At 44.0% G+C, this 24,592-nt stretch overlaps 1 protein-coding gene across 1 annotated transcript in view; it reads right to left on the minus strand.

Moving 5' to 3' along the window:
- Positions 1-3,009: 3,009 nt before the first annotated feature.
- The window catches only part of SPOCK2 (SPARC (osteonectin), cwcv and kazal like domains proteoglycan 2), a 90,385-nt gene continuing 68,802 nt past the window's right edge, over positions 3,010-24,592 (minus strand). The window contains exons 5-10 of the mRNA XM_060241196.1: positions 15,784-15,898; positions 14,385-14,504; positions 8,775-8,993; positions 7,412-7,474; positions 6,343-6,480; positions 3,010-5,475 (exon numbers count right to left, since the gene is read on the minus strand). Of these exons, the coding sequence (XP_060097179.1) occupies positions 5,330-5,475; positions 6,343-6,480; positions 7,412-7,474; positions 8,775-8,993; positions 14,385-14,504; positions 15,784-15,898 (801 nt within the window). The 3' untranslated portion in view covers positions 3,010-5,329. The remainder of the gene's footprint in view (positions 5,476-6,342; positions 6,481-7,411; positions 7,475-8,774; positions 8,994-14,384; positions 14,505-15,783; positions 15,899-24,592) is intronic.

Raw genomic sequence — 24,592 nt, forward strand, 5'->3', positions numbered from 1 at the left:
ATATTCCTTCTCTGCATCCTTTCTGAGTTTCCTATGGAAAGGAGAGAAGGTCCAAGAAAAAAAAGAAACACAACAACCAATGTGTAGCTTATTACTGATCTAATTAGCTCTTCTCTCTGTTTATGCTCATCAAAGGCAAAATATCACCTTCTGAGGTTTGAGCAAGCTGTTCCTAGTCCTTGCCATAAGAGAGACTAGAACAGAATCAGGCAATTCTGACCTTCAGAATCCAAATGGAGTGGGAAATGCACTGCCAGAACACTTCAAGGCTCTGATCCATACAGCCATTTCACACATTACACAAAGGTAAGCCAACTGCAAGTTGCAGCCGATCACAGCTCTGGGGCCAACATACCTGCATGAAAAGCATGGCTTGCACAGGTGTTTGCAGACACGCGCCACATTCACACTTTCACATGGACACCTACAAATGAATGCACGACGATAAGCAATGAAGAGTGCCATCTAGGTTTGCCAGTTGGACCAGTTGGCAACAGTAAAAAAGAAAAAGGAACCATTGTTCCTTGTGTGCACAAATGCTCATTTAAATGCACGCCTCGCATTTAAGACAGAGCGTCTATTGTGTTTTTCCAAGGCTTTGTGGCAATGCAATCTGGGCTCCAACGGTCAGTTTCCTTTTTTTCTCAGGGATGCTAATAGGATGATAAGAGGCACCCTCTCCTATCTCTCCTGCCTCTCTGCCTGCACAAAGAAGACACAGCAGGTGCGCCTGTCACAGACGCCTGATGAACGCTGCTGCAGTGATGGAAGCTGATGCTTGATATGGAGACGGCGATGGGAGATGATATCCTGGCCTGTTCCCTGGAGGAAGGAGTGCCTTATTGAAGTCATATGTGTAGCATGGAGTCACCAGGCTTGTCAAGAGAGCTTGCAGAAAATGCAGCACTGGGGGGGGGTGGTGGTGGAATCTACAGTGCAAAACAAAGCTGGGAGGAGGGAAAGACAGCGAGCCTGTCTTAAAATGCAACTTCCACACTTACCGATTAAAACTAGCTTTCTGGCACAGAGGAAAGAGGAGGAAGATTCTAAAAGCTGTGTTAACTCAATCTTCATGAAATCCTAGTCAAGATCAAAGCTGCTGACTTTTCTCCTCATTGAAATCCTTGGGAAGGGATTGATTTTCCAGAAGGGATTCTAACAGACCCCCCAAAATCTGCATTCTTGACCTGAAAGGTCAATGGCACCGCCTCAGATATGTGAGAGACCAACCTCTGGTTATTCAGTGGTGGGAGGCACACTCTGCACATGCTCAAAGACCCTCTGGGTCTTCTGTATTATGCCACATGTTCCTCAGCTGAGCCTGAACAAGAAGGCTTTAGATGGCAGAGCCCTGCTAAACTCAAATTTTTATCCTGGGTCTGCTGACAGGCATATGATGGGGGATAAGAGTACAAGCTGATCGGCCAATGCTGGGGATGGAAGGATGGGGTGCCTTTGCCTATAGAATTACTTGTGCCTCTGCTGTTTGGCAAGCAGGGTAAAGGCAGGGCATCTTGAGCTCCTTGTTAAACAGAATCCCACAAGGATAAACTAGAGCAGGGTGGCCAAACTTGCTTAATGTAAGAGCCACATGGAATAAATGCCAGATGTTTGCGAGCTGCAAGAGATGAACATCAGATGTTTGAGAGCTGCAAGACAGGAAGGAAGGAAGGAAGGAAGGAAGGAAGGAAGGAAGGAAGGAAGGAAGGAAGGAAGGAAGGAAGGAAGGAAGGAAGGAAGGAAGGAACTTTCACCTCAAATGCATTCTCCAAGCTGCTGGCTGTCTTGGCTTGGAGAAGTGATTTAAATAGACAAACGCCTTCTCCAAGCTGGCTGCTACAGGGCAGTGGGGGCTTCGAGAGCCACATGATATGTGCGGAAGAACCACATGTGGCTCCAGAGCTGCAGTTTGGCCATCCCTGAACTAGAGTTTTCCCCTTAGAGCTTATTTAGGATTAGGTAATTCTGTTCTGGGGGGGGGGGGACATTCTATCATCTATGTGTGATAGAATAAATAGTATCTGTAAGTGGAACAGATGCTACAGCAGGTCTCTCTTAATTTTGGTTAAAGCAGGAGGCAACAAATCATTTCAGACTGGTTCTGCTTCTTGCCATGTACCTGCTTTTCTTCTGACCTGCTTTCGCTTCACCCCAGACTGGCCTTGATATCAGTTCCAAAAGCCTGTTTGATGAAAGGCACCAGTGGGAAGGGGAACCAGATGCCAGCCTATCAAAACCTCTCTCAAGATCTTGCCTCATGCCAGAGACAGAAGTTTGGTTTTGAGTGAGTTGAGCATGGTATGTTTCTGCCCATGCTGTGTCTGTTCCTTTTGTTCTGTACATTTTTTTTTTATTTTTTCAAAGGTTTGACTGGATTTTGCCTATAAAACCCAGCCAAACTTCTGAACAGACTGGGATGATGGGCCACAAGGCATCCATACACCCCCTTCAACTCCTTTGGGGAGGAGACTGTCCATCTCTAGGCACAGAGTCAATGAAACTGAAGGAAGGGAAATCAATTATAAATCACAGGACTTGTTTATGCAGCCAAAACAATACATTATTGTATTGTAAAGAAGAACAGATTGCATTTTCCATATGTGGAAGTTGTGCTCAACGATATTGGGATATGGTATTACAGGTAATTACTTTACTGACAGGTCAAGTAGTTCCATGTACAATTTTGCAGACTTTGTACTAGAGAGATTACATAAATTGGTTCTAAATGCTATTACAGCCACGCCATCGCATTTGCATGGTATTGGCAAAAACAGGTAATACCACTGAAGGGGGACTGGAAAGAAAGATTGAAAGACTTGTATAAATTGATCAGATGGATAATTCAACTGAAATTTAAAAAAAAAATGAAAAAAAGTTTGATAATGACTGGATTTCTATGATTTTAAGAGGCAACATAATTTTATACGGCAGAAGTTGCAGAAAAATGAATATGCTGAATATTTATCTGTTTCTGTTTTGACCATGGTAAGAGAACGTTAAAAAGAAAAAAAAGAATGCAGCCAAAACAAACACTTGTGCCCATATTTTCCAGATCTGTTAGTCAATTCTCTTCCTTTGCACTAAATTTCAGGATGCTACTCCAAACGGGGCAGAATTGGGAACTGGGGTTCTTTGATTCAAAAGTGTATTTACAAGTTATTAAAACATGCATAACTGGGAAACCAGACCCAGTAGTACCAGACACACAGGTGTGATGCAGGTCAAAGAGGAAAAGCCGAAAGGCAACACTGAAAGAAAAGAGGCAGCGATTTCCAAGAAGGGGTTCCAGAAATCAAAGGCTGAGTACATAGTAAAAGGATGCTAACTGACTCCTAGTAGGAAACAGGGAAGAGAAGAATGATATAAAACCACACTCCCTTGGGGGGGGGGGAGAAAAAATTCCCATAGGGCATTGACTGAGAAGGTCACTAGCTTCCAATAGCGACACATTCGAGTATTCCTTGGGCACAGTCTATTATTCCGTCTGCGAGAGATGTAGCTGAATAAAGGAGGGAGGCAAAATGTGTGTGCACATGCGTGTCTTTAGACAGAGACCTATAGAAAGAGTAAGCCTCGGCAAGAAGGCAGGTAGAGACTTCAACACAGCAAGGCGTATTTATTATCACAGCTGGGCAACGTAGCGTTCTTGATTATGGTTCCACTGCAAGCCAGTGGCTGGCCTTACTGCAAGGATTAGGTTGCTTAGAAGAAATGAGTATTTTTGTTTACTTCAAAGAGATGCCGTGGGGCGCACCAAGCCTAAATGGCAGTACCAGAAGCTTGTGTTTTGCTAAGCTCTGGAATGCTCAATGACAGCCAAGCTGGATACCCCATTCTCCACGTACACACACATGTGCACAGCATGCACACAAGCACACGCCATCAGTCTACACACTAGGGCATACATGTCAGCAAGCACACATACGCAGATGGTTGCAGTCATACAGTTGTGACAATACACCCTTCCACCAAGCAGCAAGCGTATCAGAATGTGGCGGAAGTGTGGGAACCAGTCCCCCCCGAATGAGAGTTTAATTTGTCAAGGTGGCTCGGCAAAACAGGGTGTCCGGAAGAACAGCATCAATTCCACTGAACTGGAAAATGAACACCAAAGGAGAGCAACCAGGTCTACCCAAGTATCTCTAGCTAGAAACAAATCAACCAATTGCAGACACGGGCACAGTTCTGAAATTGCTACTACGCTGCCAGAGGGGCGATGATGGTTCTGCTTCTATTACAGCAATGTCATTTCTGGTTAGGGACGGCCTTCGTGTCCAGTTGCCCATCCGTTCTCCTGATTGGTCTTCCACCACCAATGATCTTATTCATTCAACTGATGGCTGCAGCAAGCTCCGTGTCAGAACTCCTCAGTCTCTCTATCAGCAAAATGTGCATTCCGAGGCGAATAAGGAGACCCTTCATTCCACAGCTGCAGCTGAACACATCAGTTAAATGAATGAGCAATTGGAGAGAAGTTTGAGAGAAGGTCGAAAAGTCCTTCCCCAGAGCACTCTAATGAGCAAGTGTGAGCTCATCAAAGGAGATCATGAGCCAGCAATTAACTCCACACTAGGACGCACATAATGTATGCCAAGCAGACCAAGCTTCTGAAATTCCCTCCGTCTACCTTAAAAGATCTTTGATATGATAGCTGCTGAGCAAAATTTGGAGCCAGTGATGCGCAGTCTGGCCTTGAGCAATACAATCCTTGATCAAACATTTAGCCAAAAGAGAAAAAAAGTTGTTCCTAGTCTTACCAGCCAGTTCCTGGTGATCTCACCTCTTCTGCTGCAAAGAAAGCTCAGGAACTCCCAGGCAGATCTGACTGTCTGCACAGTGAGACTGCAAAATGTCACACCAGGGTATTTATATCTAACAGTGCATCAGTTGCTGGAGGATATTGCTAAGGTACCACAGCTAGAGATATGAGGGAGGCAGGTATGTGTTTTTCACATGTGGCTAAGAGCTGAAATCTGCCACCAACAATTCAAAAATGGAATGAAACGAAATACACACCCCCACCCGACCTAGAGTGCAGAAGACTGCCCCCCCTTCCCAGTTTGCTTTGCGAAAGCTTTGATCTCTGCTAAGCTGGGAGAAAGCGGATCATCCCCACGGCCACATGGAGAGTACTAACTCATCCAGCCACACACACAGACACAGATACACACGCACACATCCCTCTCGCGCAACATGTTCTGCCATAGTGAGTTACATTCAACTGTGTTTCCTGATCATCTTGTTAAGCTTTTCCTCTCCTTTGAGTTTTTGACTGTCGTCTCCCAGCCCTTCAGCCAGCATCCCGACCAAACTGTGCTTGTTGCCTCTTCTACCAGATGTAGCCTCCGTCATCGGCCTCCCCTGCCTCTCCTTCCTCTTCCTCCGCCTCCTCGCCAGTTTCTTCCACCTCTTTCTCTTCCTCATCTTCCCATCCGACACCACTCCCAAAGTCCCCTGAGAACCCAACTATGTCATCTGCAGTGAGGGGCGGAGAGAAAGAGAGAGTCATTGCTAGGAAAATATTCACTTAATTTATATTTTTTTTCCATCACAATCCCACACTCGAATGAAACCAAGTTTTCCATGATATGGCGACTATCAGGGCTTTTTTTGCAGCAGGAATTCCTTTGCATATTAGGCCATGCCCCAATGATGTAGCCAATCCTCCTGGAGCTGACAGGAGGCCCTGTACTAAGAGCCCTGTAAGCTCTTGGAGGATTGGCTACATTGGGGAGGCGTGGCCTAATATGCAAAGGAGTTCCTGCTACAAAAAAGCCCTACGTAACTATTATGGGGAGGAAGAGCTTTGTGGAGTCTAGAGGGCTGAGGTTCTTTTGGCAACAACAAATGCTTGTCTGTCTGCATCTCTGCAGACCCTCTGCTTTGAAAATAAGCAGGTCCCGAAGACAATGTAAACTCTCTAGAGCTCCATCTCCCAAAGGAATCGTAAGCTGTAGCTTGCCTCGAATCTCCTGTTGATTGCAGAACACATGAAGCTGCCTTGTATTGAATAAGACCAGTTGCCTTTCAAGGTCAGTATTGCCAACTCTGAAGGGCAGCAACTCTCCACAGTCTTTCACATCACACACTACTTGAGCGAACCCGCAACCTTCGACATGCAGAGCAAATGCTCTCCCACTAAGCCATAAGCCCCCCTAAAAAGGAGGGAGCAGGACACAAAGCAAAACAATGACTGGTGGGTTTAGCAAGCTCTTGTAGCTAAACTTTCAGCAAAAAGGAACAGATCATTGAAATGCCTTTCCCTCCACTGCCTTTTTTTGCTTTCTCCCATGGCCTGTGAAAGCACCTCTTATTTCCTCCTTCTGCCTGCATTTTCCTTACCACAATCTGGGGTCCCGTGCATCCGTGTTCCTGTTAGTTCCATGCCAAGATGGTCAACGCACCAACATTCCCCACTGCCCGGATCGCACTGCATCTTCCGGTAGTAGCCATCCTCATCGCAGCTGGGAATGAAAACCCCTGCAGGAAAAACACCATCACAAACAAGGTGCCCCTGGAACGGGGAACACAACAACAGCTATTTCACCTAGGAAAATGAGCTACACTATAATGGAGAGTTTAAAGAAAGGCAAATAAGAAAAGACCTCCAATTTTAAGGAATAATTGGACAAGTGGTTTTTATGTTCAGCCATGTTTTGAACTACTTAAAAAGCTAATCTTCTAAACCTGGTTACATAGGATCTGATCTCATAGGGGTGCCTTCGGTATAAGCATAAAAAACTGGCAGTGGGACAGTCCACATACAGTTGTATTTTTCTTGGCAGCAATAGCTTTGTAAAAAACTCAATATTGTTGCATTAATAGACACACAAGCAAAAATCCAGTTCAACCCCCTCCCTTCCTGTTTCTCTGAAAAATGAGTTGTTGCATTGGGGTGTTTCAAGTCTGCCCAAAGTACAAAAAGAAGGGATTTTAAAATGCCCTCCCCCCCCTCCCATGTCACTGAGGATCACAATCACAGATTTCCTTAGTAATATGTTCCTTTGGTCCCCTGCCATCAACTCTGGTTAAGCTGCTACTGTTTGTCTTTGACTTGCTATCTCCAATACAGGAAAGATTTCAGGAGGTTTACACTGATTGCTGAACTGACGTTTTATGAATAAGTATGAACATTTGAAACACAGTCATATTTAATATGGAATTATTTAATAACCCAAGGTTATTTAATAACCTAATTATTCCTCATCTGAAGCGTGCATGCACACACAAAAGCTTACATTCTGAATAAAACTTTGTTGGTCTTAAAGGTGCCACTTGACTCCTACTTTATTCTAATTATTTAACAACACAAGGTTTCTAAAATAGGGAGGCAACTGTAGCAGCCCTTCAAAATGTCAAGGGGGGGGAAGTATCACCAAATATTTATCTCTGATCATATTTCATGACTCACCAGGTTTCTTTTTTGCTGCTTCCTGGATCTGAATTCTCTCCAGCTCCACGAGACAGGGAGGCTCTGTAAGACATGCAGAGTGGACCTTCCAGCACTTGTCAAATTGTTTCAAAGCTACCTCTGGCTGCATCCAGATGGGGGGGGGTGAAAACAGGCCCCTCCCACAACAGGATGGGCATCCACACCACCCCCATCTCCGCCCCGCTTGCTGCTGCCATCGTCTCCCTTCCTCTTCCCCATTTTGCTACTTCTTCTCACCTTCAAGGTTGTGATGGTGATTTTGCCAGCATACCTGTGGCCTGGGAACCCCCGCCCCCCGCAAATTCCCTACCAAGCTGTGTTGCAATGCTGCAGTGCAGTTTGAGGAGGGGGGGGCTCTTTAACAGGCTAAAAAGAAGGAGGGATATGGCATGAGGCAGCAAGCTGCCCCGCATAATTTTGAAAGCTGAGTGTTCATGAGGAGCTGATTGGCTTTGAGGATGGAGCATTGATTGATCGGACTGGGCTGATAATGTAATGATGTGAAGAGAAACCCTCTATAAGAGGTGCAAATGCCTGTGAATGGAGCTGTGCATGTGTTCTGTATGTGTATTCCTCATTCCCTGCTGTGGGAGTATCCAATGGATGCTCCATCTCCAGCTACACACGCTGCAGTGCCTTTACTTTGGAGAATTTTTAAAAATTATTCCTAGCGTATAAATAGAAAAACACAGGAGACAAAAAGGTTGTGGCCTTGATATTTAAAAGCTCGCCTTTACTGAGGGGTCTTCCGGCTGCCCATGTTGAAGCAGCCCCTCCCCCCAACTTAAAGTGCATGTTTTTTCTCTCTGTTTCTCAAACATACTTCCCCCCTCCCCCCCATCTTTAATTCAGGGATTACTTACTTAAAACTTTTTGCTGCCTTGTCTTTCACTGCCAAAACATTTCCCAGATAATTGCCCAAAAGCATCAAAATATCATAAAACAAACTCAACAAAAGCCACGCTAAAACATTTTCCACGTTCAACCTAACAGAAGCACAGGGTTATCGTAAGGGTTACTACTGCATGCATAGAGCTCTAAGGAGACAGGAACTTGCACTATATAAATACCAGGCATCATATTCCATTCTCGCTTCAATAAATCAACTTTGACTAAATATGATCACAACACACTGGCTAAGAAGACCTTTGTTTAGTTCCCTGAAATGCGGCAGCAGTGGTGCCAGAACTGACTGAGCGAGAGAAGCATTTGATTGATTTGTCAGACGCCTTTGAGCATCTCTGATAATGATTAGCACTCCTTGTGGAATGGCAGCACTGCTGACAGAGAGGAACTAACACAAGACAACAGCGACTCGCTAGGAAACCTTGTGGTGACGCACTTTCTCTCCAGAAGCAGAAGCACCACTCCGCAGTGGAGACGCGCCCATCCTTATAGGTGTCACAGGAGTTGAAGAAAGGCCGGATGCAAATCTCGTACTTGTCCAGATTGATGGCTGCCAGCTCTGTCTGGTCCAGGAAAAGGTCACTGTTGGTGTCCAGTTTGGAAAACATCCAGCCAATGGAGTCCTTGCAACTGGCTACCAGGCTCTTGTCCAGCACTGCAAACAGATGGTGTAATAAAGGGAGAGGAAAAAAGGAGAGACATCAAGAGGGTGCCTTTGTTCTCTCCAGCAAAGGCTGGCGGGATGATAAGGGCTATCACATTCTGAAAATGTCATTATTGTAGAATTTACAAAATTCAGCATCTGGAGATCATTTTGGAGAGAAGCAATCTAGCCGCTAGCCTTCAAGTCTGGATGATGATAAGCCTCAAAATAAATGGGCAAAATGCACACGAACCTTTCAGAAACTGAATGGGAGGGATGAGCAGAAACAGGGCTTCTTTAGAGACAATGGATGTACCTTGTCACTCACCAGGGCTGCATGTACAAAGTGGTGAACGTTCTGCTAACAGCACTCACTGGCAACTGGGTTGCCTTATCCACACAGGGAAATCCGTTTGCAAAAGACTGTGATAAGCACAGCAGCAGTGCAACATTCAAGGATATGTGGACGGAGCCCCTGACAAGATGAAGCCAGACGCATTTGCACAATTCATACAGGTCCCTGGAATTGGCTACCCTTTGTGCAGAATTTGTATTTAAAAATGAAGCCTATATAACAGTTAAAAATATAATTTGTTACTGGCCTCCGCCCTTCATTCCATCCCAGTGCTATAAGACCTGCTGGATCTGGACAAGAGGCCATGTTTGTGAGGCAGAATTTGCCAGAATTTAGTCTGTATCGTTACTCTGTAATTTTAGATTTTATATATTTTAAATGGGTTTTTAACTGTTGATTGTTTTTATGATGTAACCCGCCCTGAGTCTGTTCTATGGGAAGGGCAGGCTAAAAATAAAATCAAATAAATAAATTGCTGGGGAAACTTCTGCCAGCAATGCAAGAGTGGAAAGGCTTTCATTCCCCATTAAGAAAATCCAGAGACTGACTTATCTTTTGTATGAATTAGGGATTTCAGAACAATAGTTCCAGACAGCTCCATGGAAGAGATTGTTATGGAGTTGATCATCTTCAATTTAAGATCAACCTTTGGAGTTGATCATCTTCTGAGGAAAATTATGAAACGAGTTGAACCCTAGGCGCTTGTCAAGTTTATTGCAACATTGGGACTGCGAGTTTCTAACAATGTTGGGCCTTTGTGTTTGTTTGCTTGTCACAAGTTGGAACTTCGTTACTGTTATTCAAATTAGATTATGCTGTACTGAACATACAAACTGAAACTTTGTGATGGGTAGTATAAAAACTGTTCACTTGTTTTAATATAGGACTGCGGTACATTATTTTGATAAAACAAGGATTAAGTACACTTTATTCAACTGAATTTAATATGAAGTTGAGCAGCCATTTCCCAGAGTGGCTTCAATTTATCTGAGCCCTGCAAACAGAACACCCGATGCATGTATTCAGAGGCCGAAGCCAAGTAGTGATGGCCCTGGCCAAATCTGGTTCCCCTGCAGGGATGCATCATGGCCGATTGCTCTACTCTGGGAAGCCGAGGGAAGAAAGCTCACAGAGAAGGGTGGCAGAGAAGTCTCTGCGTGAAACCCAAGTGCTACTGATTTCATCCAGCACAATCCCTCCGGGAGAAGCATTCAGCTCAGAGGTTTCTGCTCACTGACATTTCAACTAATGATCTTCTTCCTGACCGATCACACTTGGGACTAATCTGCATACTCTGCTCAGGGACTGGTGACTTATTTTTAATAAGCGCACAGTAATGTTTGCCTTGCATGCACTCACACACCAACTGGCAAAGCAGGTGGACCACACAGAAAGCTCCCCTTATTCCATCCAACCAATGAGTAAGCATGTGTCTGCACTGCCTGGGTGGGAAAACGCACAAGGGCCAGTCACAATCCTCTGACGACTCTTTCCAAAATATTCCACAACCCATCTCCACCTGGCTGAAACACATTACTTTGTCTTTAAAGCCCCTGAGAGGCCAGCAAATGGTACACACAAAATCTAATGTAATGCTGTTGGTCCCAGTAGATTAAAGCGACTGTGGCTCAACAATTCTTTCACGCACTGTAGAGGAACAAAGTCACACGACAGAGCAAAGAAGTGCCCAAATGCAACCATTTCCAGGTTGGGAACTCGGAAGGCACCACTGAGCCAAAGCACAACAATTTAAGACTCGCAAGGGAAAATAAAAGCTGGAATGAAGATTGGCAGAACAGGCACAAGCTGTGCAAGCTCCATTGAGATAAATGAATCTCGTGCGAGAGAGAGAGAGCAGCTGGGCTCTTGCACACACCCATTCATTTCAACAGGGCCGTCTGTCTCTAATAGACTTGTCAGAATAAGCTGCTGAGTCAGGCTTCCCCACTTAGCATGTGAAATATATAGCTTATCACATGCTGCCGTTTGGATTTCATTCCTCCTTAGCTCAAAAACCTATTCTTACCCTTAATGCACCTCTGACTGTTAGGCTACTTTCATGCAGGGGGTTGTCTCCATTTTGGCTCCTGAAGTTCTGTACTTTTTTGAGGGGGTGGGGGTGGAGTGGGGGGAGCATTAGGGCTGCCAGCTCTTTGGGTTGGAAAATACCTGGACATTTCAGGCGTGGAGCCTGAAGGGGACAGGTTTGGGGCATAATGTCACGGAGTCCAACTTCCAAAGGGGCCATTTTCTCTAGGAGAACTGATCTCTGTCACCTGGAGATCAGCTGTAATGGCGGGAGATCTCCAGTCACCACCTGGAGGCTGGCAACCCTAGAGCAGGGGTCCCCAACCCCCGGGCCAAGGACCGGTACCAGTCCATGGCCTGTTAGCACCCGGCCGTGGAGTGAGGCAGAGGCACCACACTGCCCGTTTTGCCCACTCAGGTCCCAGGCAGATGAAAAAGGCAGTGCAGCCTCACTCCGAAGTACTACCTTTCATTCGCCTGGGTCCTGAGTGGGCGGAAGGGGCAGTGTGGCAGTGACCTTTGCCTATCCTTCATTTAAAGACTCCCATGGGGGGCAGGGATGGGGTGTGGGGGCATCCTGGGCAGCAAAAATCCCTGCACCCCCACTACTACCAGTCCGTGGAAAAATTGTCTTCCATAAAACCGGTCCCTGGTGCCAAAAAGGTTGGGGACCACTGCCCTAGAGCATCCACATAATGTTGTCCTCTATTCATCCTTTCCTTGTATTTGGAATGCTCTTTCTCAGAGTTGCTTTGCTATGATCCAAGGCTTTTTTTAAAGCAGGAACTCCTTTGCATATTAGGCCACCACACCCTCCTGATATAGCCAATCCTCCCAGAGCTTATAGTAGGCCCTTTACTAAGAGCCCTGTAAACTCTTGGAGGATTGGCTACATCAGGAGGATGTGGCCTAATATGCAAAGGAGTTCCTGCTACAAAAAAAGCCCCACTGAGTCTGATCGTTGCAGAAAGAGCTCAATCCAAGCACATTATTATGTCATCCAAGGGAGGGGGGAGTATGCGTGTCATTTTCCTGCCATAAGCCCCTCACAGCTGACATTTTCCCCGACACACCACCAGATGGCTTTCTGAAGGCCTTTTAAAAATTGCTCCTTTCTATTGTGCTAACCGCCCCTCCCCGAGTTCTCTGGCGGTGTGGCAACGAAAAAATGGAGGGGAAATGGCAGCTGCGGGAGGAGGATGCAAAGAAAACAGCTGCGTGGAAACGCCACTGCCAAAGGGCAGGCCTCTGCACTCCTGACGGTGATCAAAACAAAAACAGAGGACCACCTCTGTGTGGATGCAGCATTCGTCAAGGCGGTTTCCTGGTGAAGATCGCGGCCACAAGTTTTTTTCCTTGCACAGAGACTGGCTTTATGAAACTTGTGCCTGCAGTTTAGCCACTCCTAGGAAAACCAAGAAAGTGATGGGTAAAACTTGGATCCTTGACAGTAAGATATTCCATATATGCCTCATTACTCCCATCCCATGATTCCAAAATCATTCTCCTGCAGGAGCGCTTGAACTCTGCTCACCTAATATAGTTTTATGTTCAACGATCCAAGTTCATACCTGTTTGGGGGTCCCTGCCATGAAAACCAGTTCACACCACCAGTGACCACTGCCATACATTTATATTCTTCTAAATGAGAAATGAGTCTCTGTGGATTCACCGACAGCAACTGTTTCATGGCCTCAGCACATTTCCAGACTTGCAGCCACACCCAAAACCTATACTCACACAAGTGATGACAGAAGTGGTTGTGTGAATGAACTCATATGGGAACACTGAGAAATTGTCCTTTGCTGTTGAAATTACACACCATTATCCTTAATCATTTAGATCTGTATCAAAGGGCCTGGTCTTCCTGCTTTATTTCAGGGAGAAAGGAGAGGAAAGTCAAACGACACATGTCAAAACTATCACATATTTGTACTGCGTGCTCCCATACACACTGGTCCATCAGCTAAGATCACATATGGGCAGGGCTTTTTTGGTAGAAAAAGCCCAGCAGGAATTCATTTGCATATTAGGCCACACACCCCTACCTCACCATTGTCTCACACAGGGCTTTTTGTAGAAAAAACCCAACAGGAACTCATTTGCATATTAGGCCACACCCCTGACACCAAGTTAGCTGGAACTGCGTTCCTGCTCAAAAAAAGGCCTGTGTATGGGAGCCCTGTTCTGTATACTGTCATAGGTGAAGGAATGTCAGCCCGAGACAGAGCCTTCTCTGCAGCAGCACTTCAACCTTGGAACTCCCTCTTTACTGCTGCATGCCTGGTGTGAAGGTTGCTATGTTTTAGGTGCCAAGTAAAACCTGTTTTCTCATGTATTGCTGATGTGCAAATTTCCCCCTTCCCTTTTTATTGTTAGGTTTTAATATTCCAGTTCATGGGTGTAGATTTTATGGCTCTGTTTTTATACACTATTTGATACATTGATTTCTGTGTCTGGCTGCTGTCTAAGTGGCTCCATAGGCTGATTTTTGTGTGGAATTCATTTATTTTTTAAGCACTGCATTTGGGAGCAGCCTCGAGCCCTCTAGTAAGAGCATGGATGTAAATATTTCAAGCAAAAAAGCTCTTCCTAGAGTCTACAATATTAAGCTAGAGGTTTAGGGATCACATGCTTGATTGTTCTGCAACATCTAAAGCTTAACAAGTGGGAAATGAGTGTATGAAGACGACGTTTGGGTTAGAACCCTTTCCCCTAACATGCAAGCATTCCTCAAATGCGGAATTTCTGACATAGGGCTGTATTCACTCATGCAGCTCACCATCTGCACTCTGAAGTGGTACAGTCCTAGCAGGGCAATGCCACAGGATATTCCTTGAATGCAGTTTACCTCCCAGCTTTTCCATTCCCTTAGGAAAAACAGAGCTAGGAGTACACTAACTGTGCAGAGACTACTCCTGGGGATTACACGGCTCCATGTCAGTCTTTCTGTGACTGTGCAACAGATGTAGCATTGACGTATCTGTGGATGTATACAACAAGGGAAGCAGTCTGCATACCATTCACTGGACCGGCCCCTGTGCTCCCAGAGCTGTTCTGCTTGGCATTCTCGTGAAGCAGCTGGAACCAGTCACGTAGCCGATCGCCCAAGTCTGCCAAGTCTTGCCCAGTGCAGGTCTCTGAAAAATCAAATGCTATTAACTGAGCAAGAGCGGAAAGAACAGAAATATGAAGAGATGGAAAGTGAAGTCATTGTAGGAAGTGGGTGTGCTCTGGGTATGGGATACAGAACATGCATCTTGGGGGTTTTCCACAATATTCCACCCCTTTGCAGTAGATTTGGCAGGAGAGGATACAGCAGAACTGAACCAATTCTGGAACTGCACCGAACCAATTCCTGAACCGTTTCTGCTAGAGCAGGAACTGAACTTCAGTCTCAACTTAATCTGTTTGGAACTGAACCAAAAGTGTAGATCTTTGACCTCCCTGCTTTAAATTTTCCTGCCATTCAGAACAGGATGGCTGCTCCTAAAGACATGATATGGCAACGACCACGTTGACAGCTGTTGGGTGGTGCTACCTGCTGTTAACCTTTCCAGCACACCAAAGAGAAGAAGAAGAATTGCAGATTTATACCCCGCCCTTCTCTATGAATCAGAGACTCAGAGTGTCTTACAATCTCCTATATCTTCTCCCCCCCACAACAGACACCCTGTGAGGTGGGTGGGGCTGAGAGGGCTCTCACAGCAGCTGCCCTTTCAAGGACAACCTCTGCCCAAGCTATGGCTAACTCAAGTCCATTCCAGCAGGTGCAAGTGGGGAATCAAACCTGGTTCTCACAGATAAGAGTCCACGTACTTAACCACTACACCAGACTGGCTCTCTTCCACACTATGGTTGCGATCACATACATTAAATAATGCATTTTCAATCTACTTCCAGTGCACTTTCCAACTGGATTGTCCTGTGTGAACTGGCAAAATCCAGCTGGAAAGTGCACTGAAAGTGGATTGAAAGTGTATTATTTAGTGTGTGTGATCACAGCCTATGTGCTGGATCCAGACTAAATAGGCAATTTCCCCCTTCCTGATGCAACTCCCCCCCCCCCCGCATTATTCCTCAAGGACCCACCAGGAATAGCATTTTGTAGACATGAGTGGACCATAGTGTGTATGTGTGGGAACACAAGGAAGTTCCATTCTGCTGCTGGAAAATTTAACCTGGAGCCAAGCCCTTATTGTGATATTTGTGACTAGGGAATGAAGTTTTGCCAGTGTTTGAATAATGGCCTCAACACTCTTGCATCAACTCAGGCACAGGAAGGCCTGTGGTCAAGGATGGTGGGCCTAGCACATGGGTCAAAATGCCACTCTCACTCCCACTTCCGTTCAATTGCATCTGTTTCTGGAGGGAAGCTGAGGATACAAGCCGCCATATTTGCAAAAGGTCCTCACTGACCTTGCTTGACATCTGTGGTTGAGGTCGGGCTATGCTCAGTCGCGCACGGACACTGCCCCTCGCACTTCACTGTCAGCTGTTTGCTGGTCAGGCAGGCCTGCTGCTCCAGTTTACACTACAAGACAGAGAACAGGAAGAAGTCAGAGGAGGGTGTGAGAAGCCCACCCTAAGCATCTGCCCATCAACTTAAACACATCTCCTGACGCTGCAACCCCGCTGGCTCCAGCTTTGTCTTGCTGCCTTTTCTCTTAGTCCTTGACATGTCTTTCCTCATTTATCAGCTCCCATCTAACCTGCCCAGTAAAGGGCATAAGTCCTTCTGTAAGAGAGAGTGCTGCCCCTAAACTATGAACAAAGAAAAACATCGATGTGAAATGCAATGTGGTGAATATTCACATGCTCGTTTTAACTATTCCAAATGCCACCAACAATGTCTCCTAATTGCTCCCTGATGGCAGCTGATCCATCCACCAGGTTCAGAACAATACCTCAATCAAGGGAACCAACAACAGCCTATATTGAGATCCCATACAAATAAAGTAACACACCCCTGAACTTGTTATTCTTTTTATCTTACTCTTGCTTTGAAGGAGTGCGGCTTTCATCATAGCCCTGTGAAGTAGCCTGGGCTGAGAGAGAGCAGCTGGCCCAGTGATGTTCATGGCCAAGTCCCAATTTGAACACAGGCTTCCCAAATCCTAGTCTGGTGCTCTTAACTGCTACACCACATTGGACCTCTTGCTATACCAGACTGGGGCTGCAATCATACACACTCAAGAATGCACTTTCAATCCATTTTCCAATTGGATTTTACTGTGTGAACTGGCAAAACCCAGTTGGAAAGTGCATTGAGCGTGGGTCAAAAGTGCATTATTTAGTGTGTGTGATCTCAGCCAGGCTCTCTTTTGCACAAGTCCGGTTTCTAACTCATTATGAACTTCAGACTCTGAGGTCAGTAGCACCCCTGTGACTGGCTTCTTAAGTGCTATTGACCCAATATACTATAATATTGGTCTCTGCTTCCTTCTTATAAACTGAAACCTGTCCCTTGGTTCAGCGCACTAGTCGAATGGATCTACATCCTAGCAACAAGGTTCTCTTCTGTTTATCCTGACAAATTCCAAGGGCAGATTGCAACAAAAGGACTTTGTGGCAAGCCGGCATTCTTGATCCTGTTACTTTTGTTTGTTTTTTTAAACTTTAACTCTTCAGGCAATGAGGAATGAAACAAATAACAATGAATCTTCTTACTGCTAATCTCCCTGAATGAAATTTCCTGCTGTGTCCTGGTTTTGAACTAATCAGGCTAGGCTTCCCAACATTCTTCGATACATAATAGGCCACAGAGCGGCTGCCTGTATCCTGCAAACTATGAATGTTCCCCAGCCATTGGCTGACCTGCTGCGATTTCACGGGATATATATGGACATTCTAATAACTGATGGGGGGTATCTGGCATGGGAAGATGAGAATCTTAGTCAGGAAACTCATATAGGGCCTAAAAAAGAGGGGATCGTCTGGGTTTTCTTGGTGGGAAAGTGAATAGCAGATTCACAGGACCCCAAACAGACCAGAGAGAGTGGCAATTTCCAAAGTGTGTGAAATTTGCAGGGTTGCCAGCTTCGGGTTGGGAAATACCTGGAGGTTTTAAGGGTGGAGCCTGAGGAGGGTGGGGTTTGGGGAGGGGAGGGACTTTAATGGGGTGTAATGCCACAGGGTCCACCTCCCAAGGCAGCCATGTTCTCCAGGGCAGCTAATCTCTGTTGCCTGGAGATCAGTTGTAATTTCAAAAGATCTTCAGCCACCATCTGCAAGTCAGCCCATTAAATATGGTCAAGTATGAATGCTCCAGATCAGAGTTAGGGTTGCCAGCTCTAGGTTGGAAAATACCTGGACATTTCAGGGGTGGAGCCCGATGGGAGTGGGGTTTGGGGCTTCATGCTATAGAGCCCAACTTCCAAAGGGGCCATTTTCTCCAGATAAGCTGATCTCTGTCACCAGGAGATCAGCTGTAATAGCAAGAGATCTCCAGCCACCACCTGGAGGCTGGCAACTCTAAAGAGATCAGGAGGGGAGTCTAAGTTCATAAGAATCTTTCCTCTCTGCTGAAAAGCCTCCCAGCCGCTGTTCAGTGCCATCTGACAATTACTTTGCTTTCTGACAATGGCTTTGAATAAACAATGAATTCTTCGCATGCTTCCAGCTGACTTGGGGGCTCTATGAAATGGCAGCTAATTTTCTGCAGGGGACTGAATACTCAACAAGATTCTTGATGTAAGTCTCTGAATCGCTTTACCCCTGGGTGGGAAGAGAGGGCATTTCTTCTCAAGACCCACTAGCTATTTTGAGAGAGTCAAACGCAACTGTGTGAAAAGGCAAGAGGCTCTGCTGAAATAGGCTCCCTAGTTCCAATAGCCAGAAGGCATAAAAAGTAGGTCAGCAAGGCTCAACAGGGGCTACACAAATGAGCTTGGTGAGTCACGCTCCCCTGTACAGCTTCATTGTGCTGTGCTGTAATGTCACACATACAACACCCACATCTAATCATTATAACACTGCACCACCCCCCAGAGGCTTTTGGGAGCTTCATTTTACCCAGAAGGAAAGTCAGCTGACCCTTGACCTATGTTTTATTACTACCATCAGTTGTTTTTACAGATTTCAAACACATGCACAATGTCAGAATCGATAGTCTTTTATTTCTAGAAACTATTAGGCCTGCCACCTTGACATAAGCATATTAATATACATAATCAAGACTAGAGAGAGAGACAGAGAATAATATGGTGTGGATTGTGGTCTGAAAGAAGGGCTGTTTCTTATAAGGGTGATTAACACATGGAATTCACTGCCACAGGAGGTGGTGGCAGCTACAAGCACGGACAGCTTCAAGAGCGGGTTGGATAAGCATATGCAGCAGAGGTCCATCAGTGGTAGTGATGCTCTGTATTTTTGGTGCTTGGGGGAAGCAACAGTGGGAGGGCTTCCTGGCCCCAGTGATGGCCCTCCTGATGGTACTTGGGTATTTTGGCCATGGTGTGACACAGAGTGTTGGACTGGATGGGCCACTGACCTGATCCAACATGGCTTCTCTTATATTCTTATGTTCTCTTATGTTCTTATGTTCTCAGAGTGTGTACATTTATCCTACCTTCACCTCTAACACACAGGTACTGCAAGTTCTCATATTGTTTTAAAAAAAAGCTAATTATTTAAAAACCTTTAAAGATGAGTTAATACCGAAATTGCAGAAGTTGATGAACATGATAAGAATAAAAGGGAAAATACCAAATACATGGAAGGAAGCAGTTATTTCGTTGATACCAAAGGAAGATAGAGATGTCATGAATGTAAAAAATTACAGACCAATTTCACTATAAACAATGACTATAAAATATATACAAGAATCTTGGCAGAACAGCTTAAACAGCATTTGATAAATTTTATAAAGGAAGATCAAGCGGGGTTTCTTCCCAAAAGGCAAATAAGAGGCAATATCAGAACTGTTGTAAATATTGTAGAATATTATGAAAGACATCCAGAAAAAGAAGTAGCATCATTCTTTGCGGACGCAGAGAAAGCATTTGACAATTTAAATTGGGATGTTATGTTTGCAGTAATGGAGAAAATGGAGCTGGGAGACAGCTTTATAAGAATGATAAAAACAATATATACTGAACAACATGCAAGGTTATGTACAAATGCTGATCTTACAGAAGATATGATAATTACTAAAGGTACAAGACAAGATTGTCCACCTTCTTCACTGTTGTTTATAATAACTCTTGAAATATTACTGATGCAGATCCAAGAAGATAAAGAAATAGGAGTATTAAAAATAAAAGGATTTACTTACAAATACAGAGCATTTGCAGATGATATAATGTTTATAAATGAAAACCCCATACAAGTCACACCTTTGTTGTTAGCCAAAATACAAGAATATGGGGAGTTGGCGGGACTATGTATTAATAAAGAAAAATCAAAACCTCTATGTAAAAATATGCAAATAAATAAGCAACAAGAATTGCAGGGACTAACGGGCTGTGAAATTACCTCCAAGGTAAAATATTTGGGTGTGGAGATAACGATGAAGAATATTGATCTGTTTAAAAATAATTATGAGAGGCTATGGTGTAAAATGGATGAAGATATGTTAAAATGGAATAAACTTAATTTGTCATTGCTGGGTAGAATAGCTGCAATTAAAATGAATATTCTACCAAGAATAATATATTTGTTTCAAACTATTCCCATTGTGAAAGACAGTAAACAATTTGATAAATGGCGAAGAAAAATTTCAGAATTTGTGTGGGCTGGGAAGAAACCAAGGATCAAAATGAAAATTTTGACAGATGCAAAAGAGAGAGGTGGATTTCAACTACCGAATTTAAAATTATATCAGGAAGCAGTTTGTTTAGTGTGGATAAAAGAATGGATAACGCTGTTAAACAAAAAACTCTTAGTGCTGGAAGGTCACGGAAATAAATTTGGCTGGCACGCATATTTGTATTATGGAAAAAAGAAGATGGACTTTTTTTCTCTCACCATTATATAAGAAATAATTTGCTAAATACATGGATGAAATATAAGAAATATGGAGATGAGAGAAGACTGTTATGGATAGTGCCAGCCTAAGTAATAAAAATAACAGCTGAGATAGGTGTAGAAAAGTGGTTGTCATATAATCAATTATTAAAAATACAAAGTGGCAAAATAGAATTGAAAACTGCTGAAGAGTTGAATAATAAATATGATTGGTTCCAAATGCAACAAATAAAGAGTTTGGTGGATAATGATATCAAAACTGAAGGAATAAGAAAAGAACAAACAGAAAAAGTTCTGCTTGGAGATAATGAAAAATTAATTTCAAAAATATATAAATTACTTTTAAAATGGTCTACGGAAGATGAAGTAGTGAAATCTCAAATGATTAAATGGGCAATTAATGTAAATAAAGAAATACAGATGGAAACTTGGGAATACTTGTGGAAGAATTCTATGAAGCTTTCGACGTGTCATAGTATTAAGGAGAACTGTTTTAAAATGATGTATAGATGGTATATGATAAAAAACATGAAGGTTCTTTCTACCATATGTGGTGGACTTGTGAAAGAGCAAAAAATTATTGGCAGATGATTCAGCAAGAAATTTCTAAGATCTTGGGATATGAATTTAAGAAAGTTGCAGAGACTTTTCTGTTGGGATTATAAATGGAAAAATTTCCAAAAGAAGATAGAACTGTAATTTGGTACTTGCTTTCAGCTGCTAGGACATTATATGCGCAGTCTTGGAAGCAAGAAAAAATACCAGAGAAATGGGATTGGATTATAAAAGTTATGACATGGAGTGAAATGGACAAATTAACAAGAATATTGAGAGACTATGATTTAGAAGTTTTTAAGACGGAGTGGAAAAAGTTTAGAAGATATGTAGAAAAAGAATGGAAAATAAAAGGACATTGGACAATTTTTGATAATGATTAAGTTTTAGAAAGAAGAATATAAATTTTTGTTTTAATAGTTAAGGGTACCTTTAAATATTGGCATTTTAAGTAAATAACACCGGTGGGGGTCAAGTAACGGGGGGAGGGGTGGGTAGAAAGTAATATATGGGATAGATAAAAGAAGTTATTAAAGATGTAAGAAATAGATTTATTACCATATGTTACCAATAAAATTGTTTTAACACAACACTGCACCACCCCCCAGAGGCTCTTGGGAGCTTCATTTTGCCCAGAAGGAAAGTCAGCTGACCCCTGACCTATGTTTTATTACTACCATCAGCTGTTTTTATGGATTTCAAACACATGCACAATGTCAGAATCGATGGTCTGCCACCTTGATAAAGCATATTAATATACATAATCAAGACTAGAGAGAGAGACAGAGAATAATATGGTGTGGATTGTGGTCTGAAAGAAGGGCTCTTTCTTATAAGGGTGATTAACACATGGAATTCACTGCTACAGGAGGTGGTGGCAGCTACAAGCACGGACAGCTTCAAGAGCGGGTTGGATAAGCATCAGTGGTAGTGATGCTCTGTATTTTTGGTGCTTGGGGGAGGCATCAGTGGCCCCACTGATGGCCCTCCTGATGGTACTTTGGGTATTTTGGGTATTTTGGGTATTTTGGCCACGGTGTGACACAGAGTATTGGACTGGATGGGCCATTGGCCTGATCCAACATGGCTTCTCTTATATTCTTATGTTCTCTTATGTTCTCAGAGTGTGTACATTTATCCTACCTTCACCTCTAACACACAGGTACTGCAAGTTCTCATATTGTTTAAAAACCTGCAAACTCTGTTTTATTAATGGTAACAGAGAGACAAAACCTTGTTTTCATTCTACAGGAACTCCAGCCTCAATTTCAGGAGTCTTCAAAATTACTGTCTTTCTTCAGCTTTACCTTGTTTGATAATCTTCATATTTTCATTTTTTTTATTTTAACCATAGTAGTATTAGTGGGAGGTTTATAGATTTCCAGCGTCTGGCAATGAACACTGTAGATGTTCTCATAAGATTAAAAGTACCAGCTCATAATTACCGGATATTATCTTTAAAAATCACCCAATTATACTTCCTCTAGTGTTTCTACTAATTGGCTGTATATAATTATATAATTTCTTTAGAAATCCATGCTTTGGTTATACATTAGCAGGAAAATACCAAAGGTATTATTATTGGGTGATTATCTTTGGTATCGCTCAGTAAGATCACCTCTGGTGCTGCTGCTAAAATAATAAATGATCATTTACTTAATACTGTTGATGCATAAAGTACTCCATCAGTTTTTATGCAATTCATACTTGCTATTCTTTAACTCATTTGCTGCTGTATAGGAATCCCAAGCCAGAAACTTGGGGCTCAGTGGTAGCTCGAGGGGTTTAGTCACCTGAGGTGGAGGCAAGAGGCCCTGTTGCTACAGGTGCGGCCTAAGGAGATTACTCTCCTGACCCCTTTGCTGCCTCTGACCTCTCTAAAAATAGGATGGCATGTAGGCCTTGCTTGGGCTTCTTGAACCCTCAGAAGATTGCTTCACCACACCAATTCATCTCACAAAAGTTAGGACACCATTGGCAGCACCCAAACGCAAATGGCGGTCAAACTCATGAGAAGAAGGCAGCTTGTAAGAGTCTGGAAACAGGCATGAACAACTTGCCACACTGCTTTTAAAAACAGGTTTGGGAAAGCAAGGAAGAAATAAGAAGGGCTGATTTCACTGGCTCTGCTGCATAGATGGCAGCTGGTTGGTAGCAGGACATTGGGCTATCATGTTCCCTCTGGCCACTGGTGGGGGATGGGGGTAGAGTTGCCAGATCTGGGTTGGGAAACTCATGGAGATTTGGGGATGTAGCCTGGGGAAGATAAGGGGCATCAGTGGGGAATATATGCCATAGAGTCCACCCTCTAAAGCAGGGGTGGCCAATGGTAGCTCTCCAGATGTTTTCCCCCTACAACTCCCATCAGCCCCAGCCAGCATGGCCAATGGCTGGGACTGATGGGAGTTGTAGGCCAAAAACATCTGGAGAGCTACCGTTAGCCACCCCTGCTCTAAAGCATCCATTTTTTCCAGAGGAACTGATCTCTGTACTTTGGTTCTAAGGATCTCCAGGTGGTTGGCATCCTTAGGAAATTTCAGACTCACAAAACCTGCCACTTGGGGCAGCTATTTCAGGTCATCTCCTTACAGAGATAGCCCCGTCAGGGATCTACTGAATGTCTGTGTGGCCAGGGCATGGTTCATGAGCTATGGGGGGGTTCAGCAACAACACCAGACCACATGATAGTAGCAGGGCAGATTCACTCAACAGTGATTTCCACTTTTTATGTGAGTCTCCTTCCATGCCCTACATGCCTTCTCTGTAACTGGCAGTTGTGACAGAAATGGGAGCTGGATCAGTAAAAAAAATCTAATCACCTTAGCCCAGCCTCATGGATACCTGAAGGCAGATGACTGTACGGCTGGCTCCTGTGAAAGGTAATCTCTGTTGCTTCAGCTCCCTCTGTGCATAAAAGAATGAGCCCCATTTCATAAGGATCTCCTCAGGTGCGATGCAGTTTGCTCACAGGAGCAACTAACTCTGGTGCTGAGGCGAATTCATGTCTGACCTACTCCTTTTTTGTTAGGGTAAAGGCTCAGAATGGTTGTCTGATGTTTCCTCAGTGGCACTAATTGTTAGGAGATGGTCCCTTGATAGCTCTGTTAAAGTACCATGAAAGTATGCATAATAATAACCCCCCCTCAGGAGTAGCCCAGTGAAATCTGTTGCAGCAAAAACAAACAAGAGTCTGGTGGCTCCTCAAAGATTTTATTCCAACTTAAGCATCTGTGGACAAGAGTCCTCTAATTGAGCTGTAATTCATGAAAGTTTACCCTGGAACAAAATGTTGTTAGTCTTTCTTATTTTTGATGTCCAGAGACTTGCATGGCTAACCCTTCTGGCACTGTTACCAAGAAAGCTCAGGAAATCTGCCACCTGGGGCAGCTATTTCAGGTCACCTCCTTACAGAGGAACTGAAGGGAGGAGGCAGTTTTGAATGTGAGAGGCAAAGAGAAGGAGAAGAAAACAGAACAACAGTTCTGCAACAAGCAGAGAAAAAAGCAGACGGAGAGGGCTGTGAATCGAAGGACTTTACAGAATCTCTCTTTCCCTCTCTCTGGGAACCTGAAGTGGGGTCACAGATCTCCTGCCCCCTCTTTGCTTCCACCTGTGCCCTACTTGTATATTTATAAAGACAGCAAATAGCTGAAAAATGCCTTTAGTGCTCTCTTCTGTAAACAGAATGAAACTCAGGCAGGGTTTC

Source organism: Heteronotia binoei, chromosome 6 (assembly GCF_032191835.1).
Source record: "Heteronotia binoei isolate CCM8104 ecotype False Entrance Well chromosome 6, APGP_CSIRO_Hbin_v1, whole genome shotgun sequence".
Taxonomy (NCBI): Eukaryota; Metazoa; Chordata; class Lepidosauria; order Squamata; family Gekkonidae; genus Heteronotia; species Heteronotia binoei.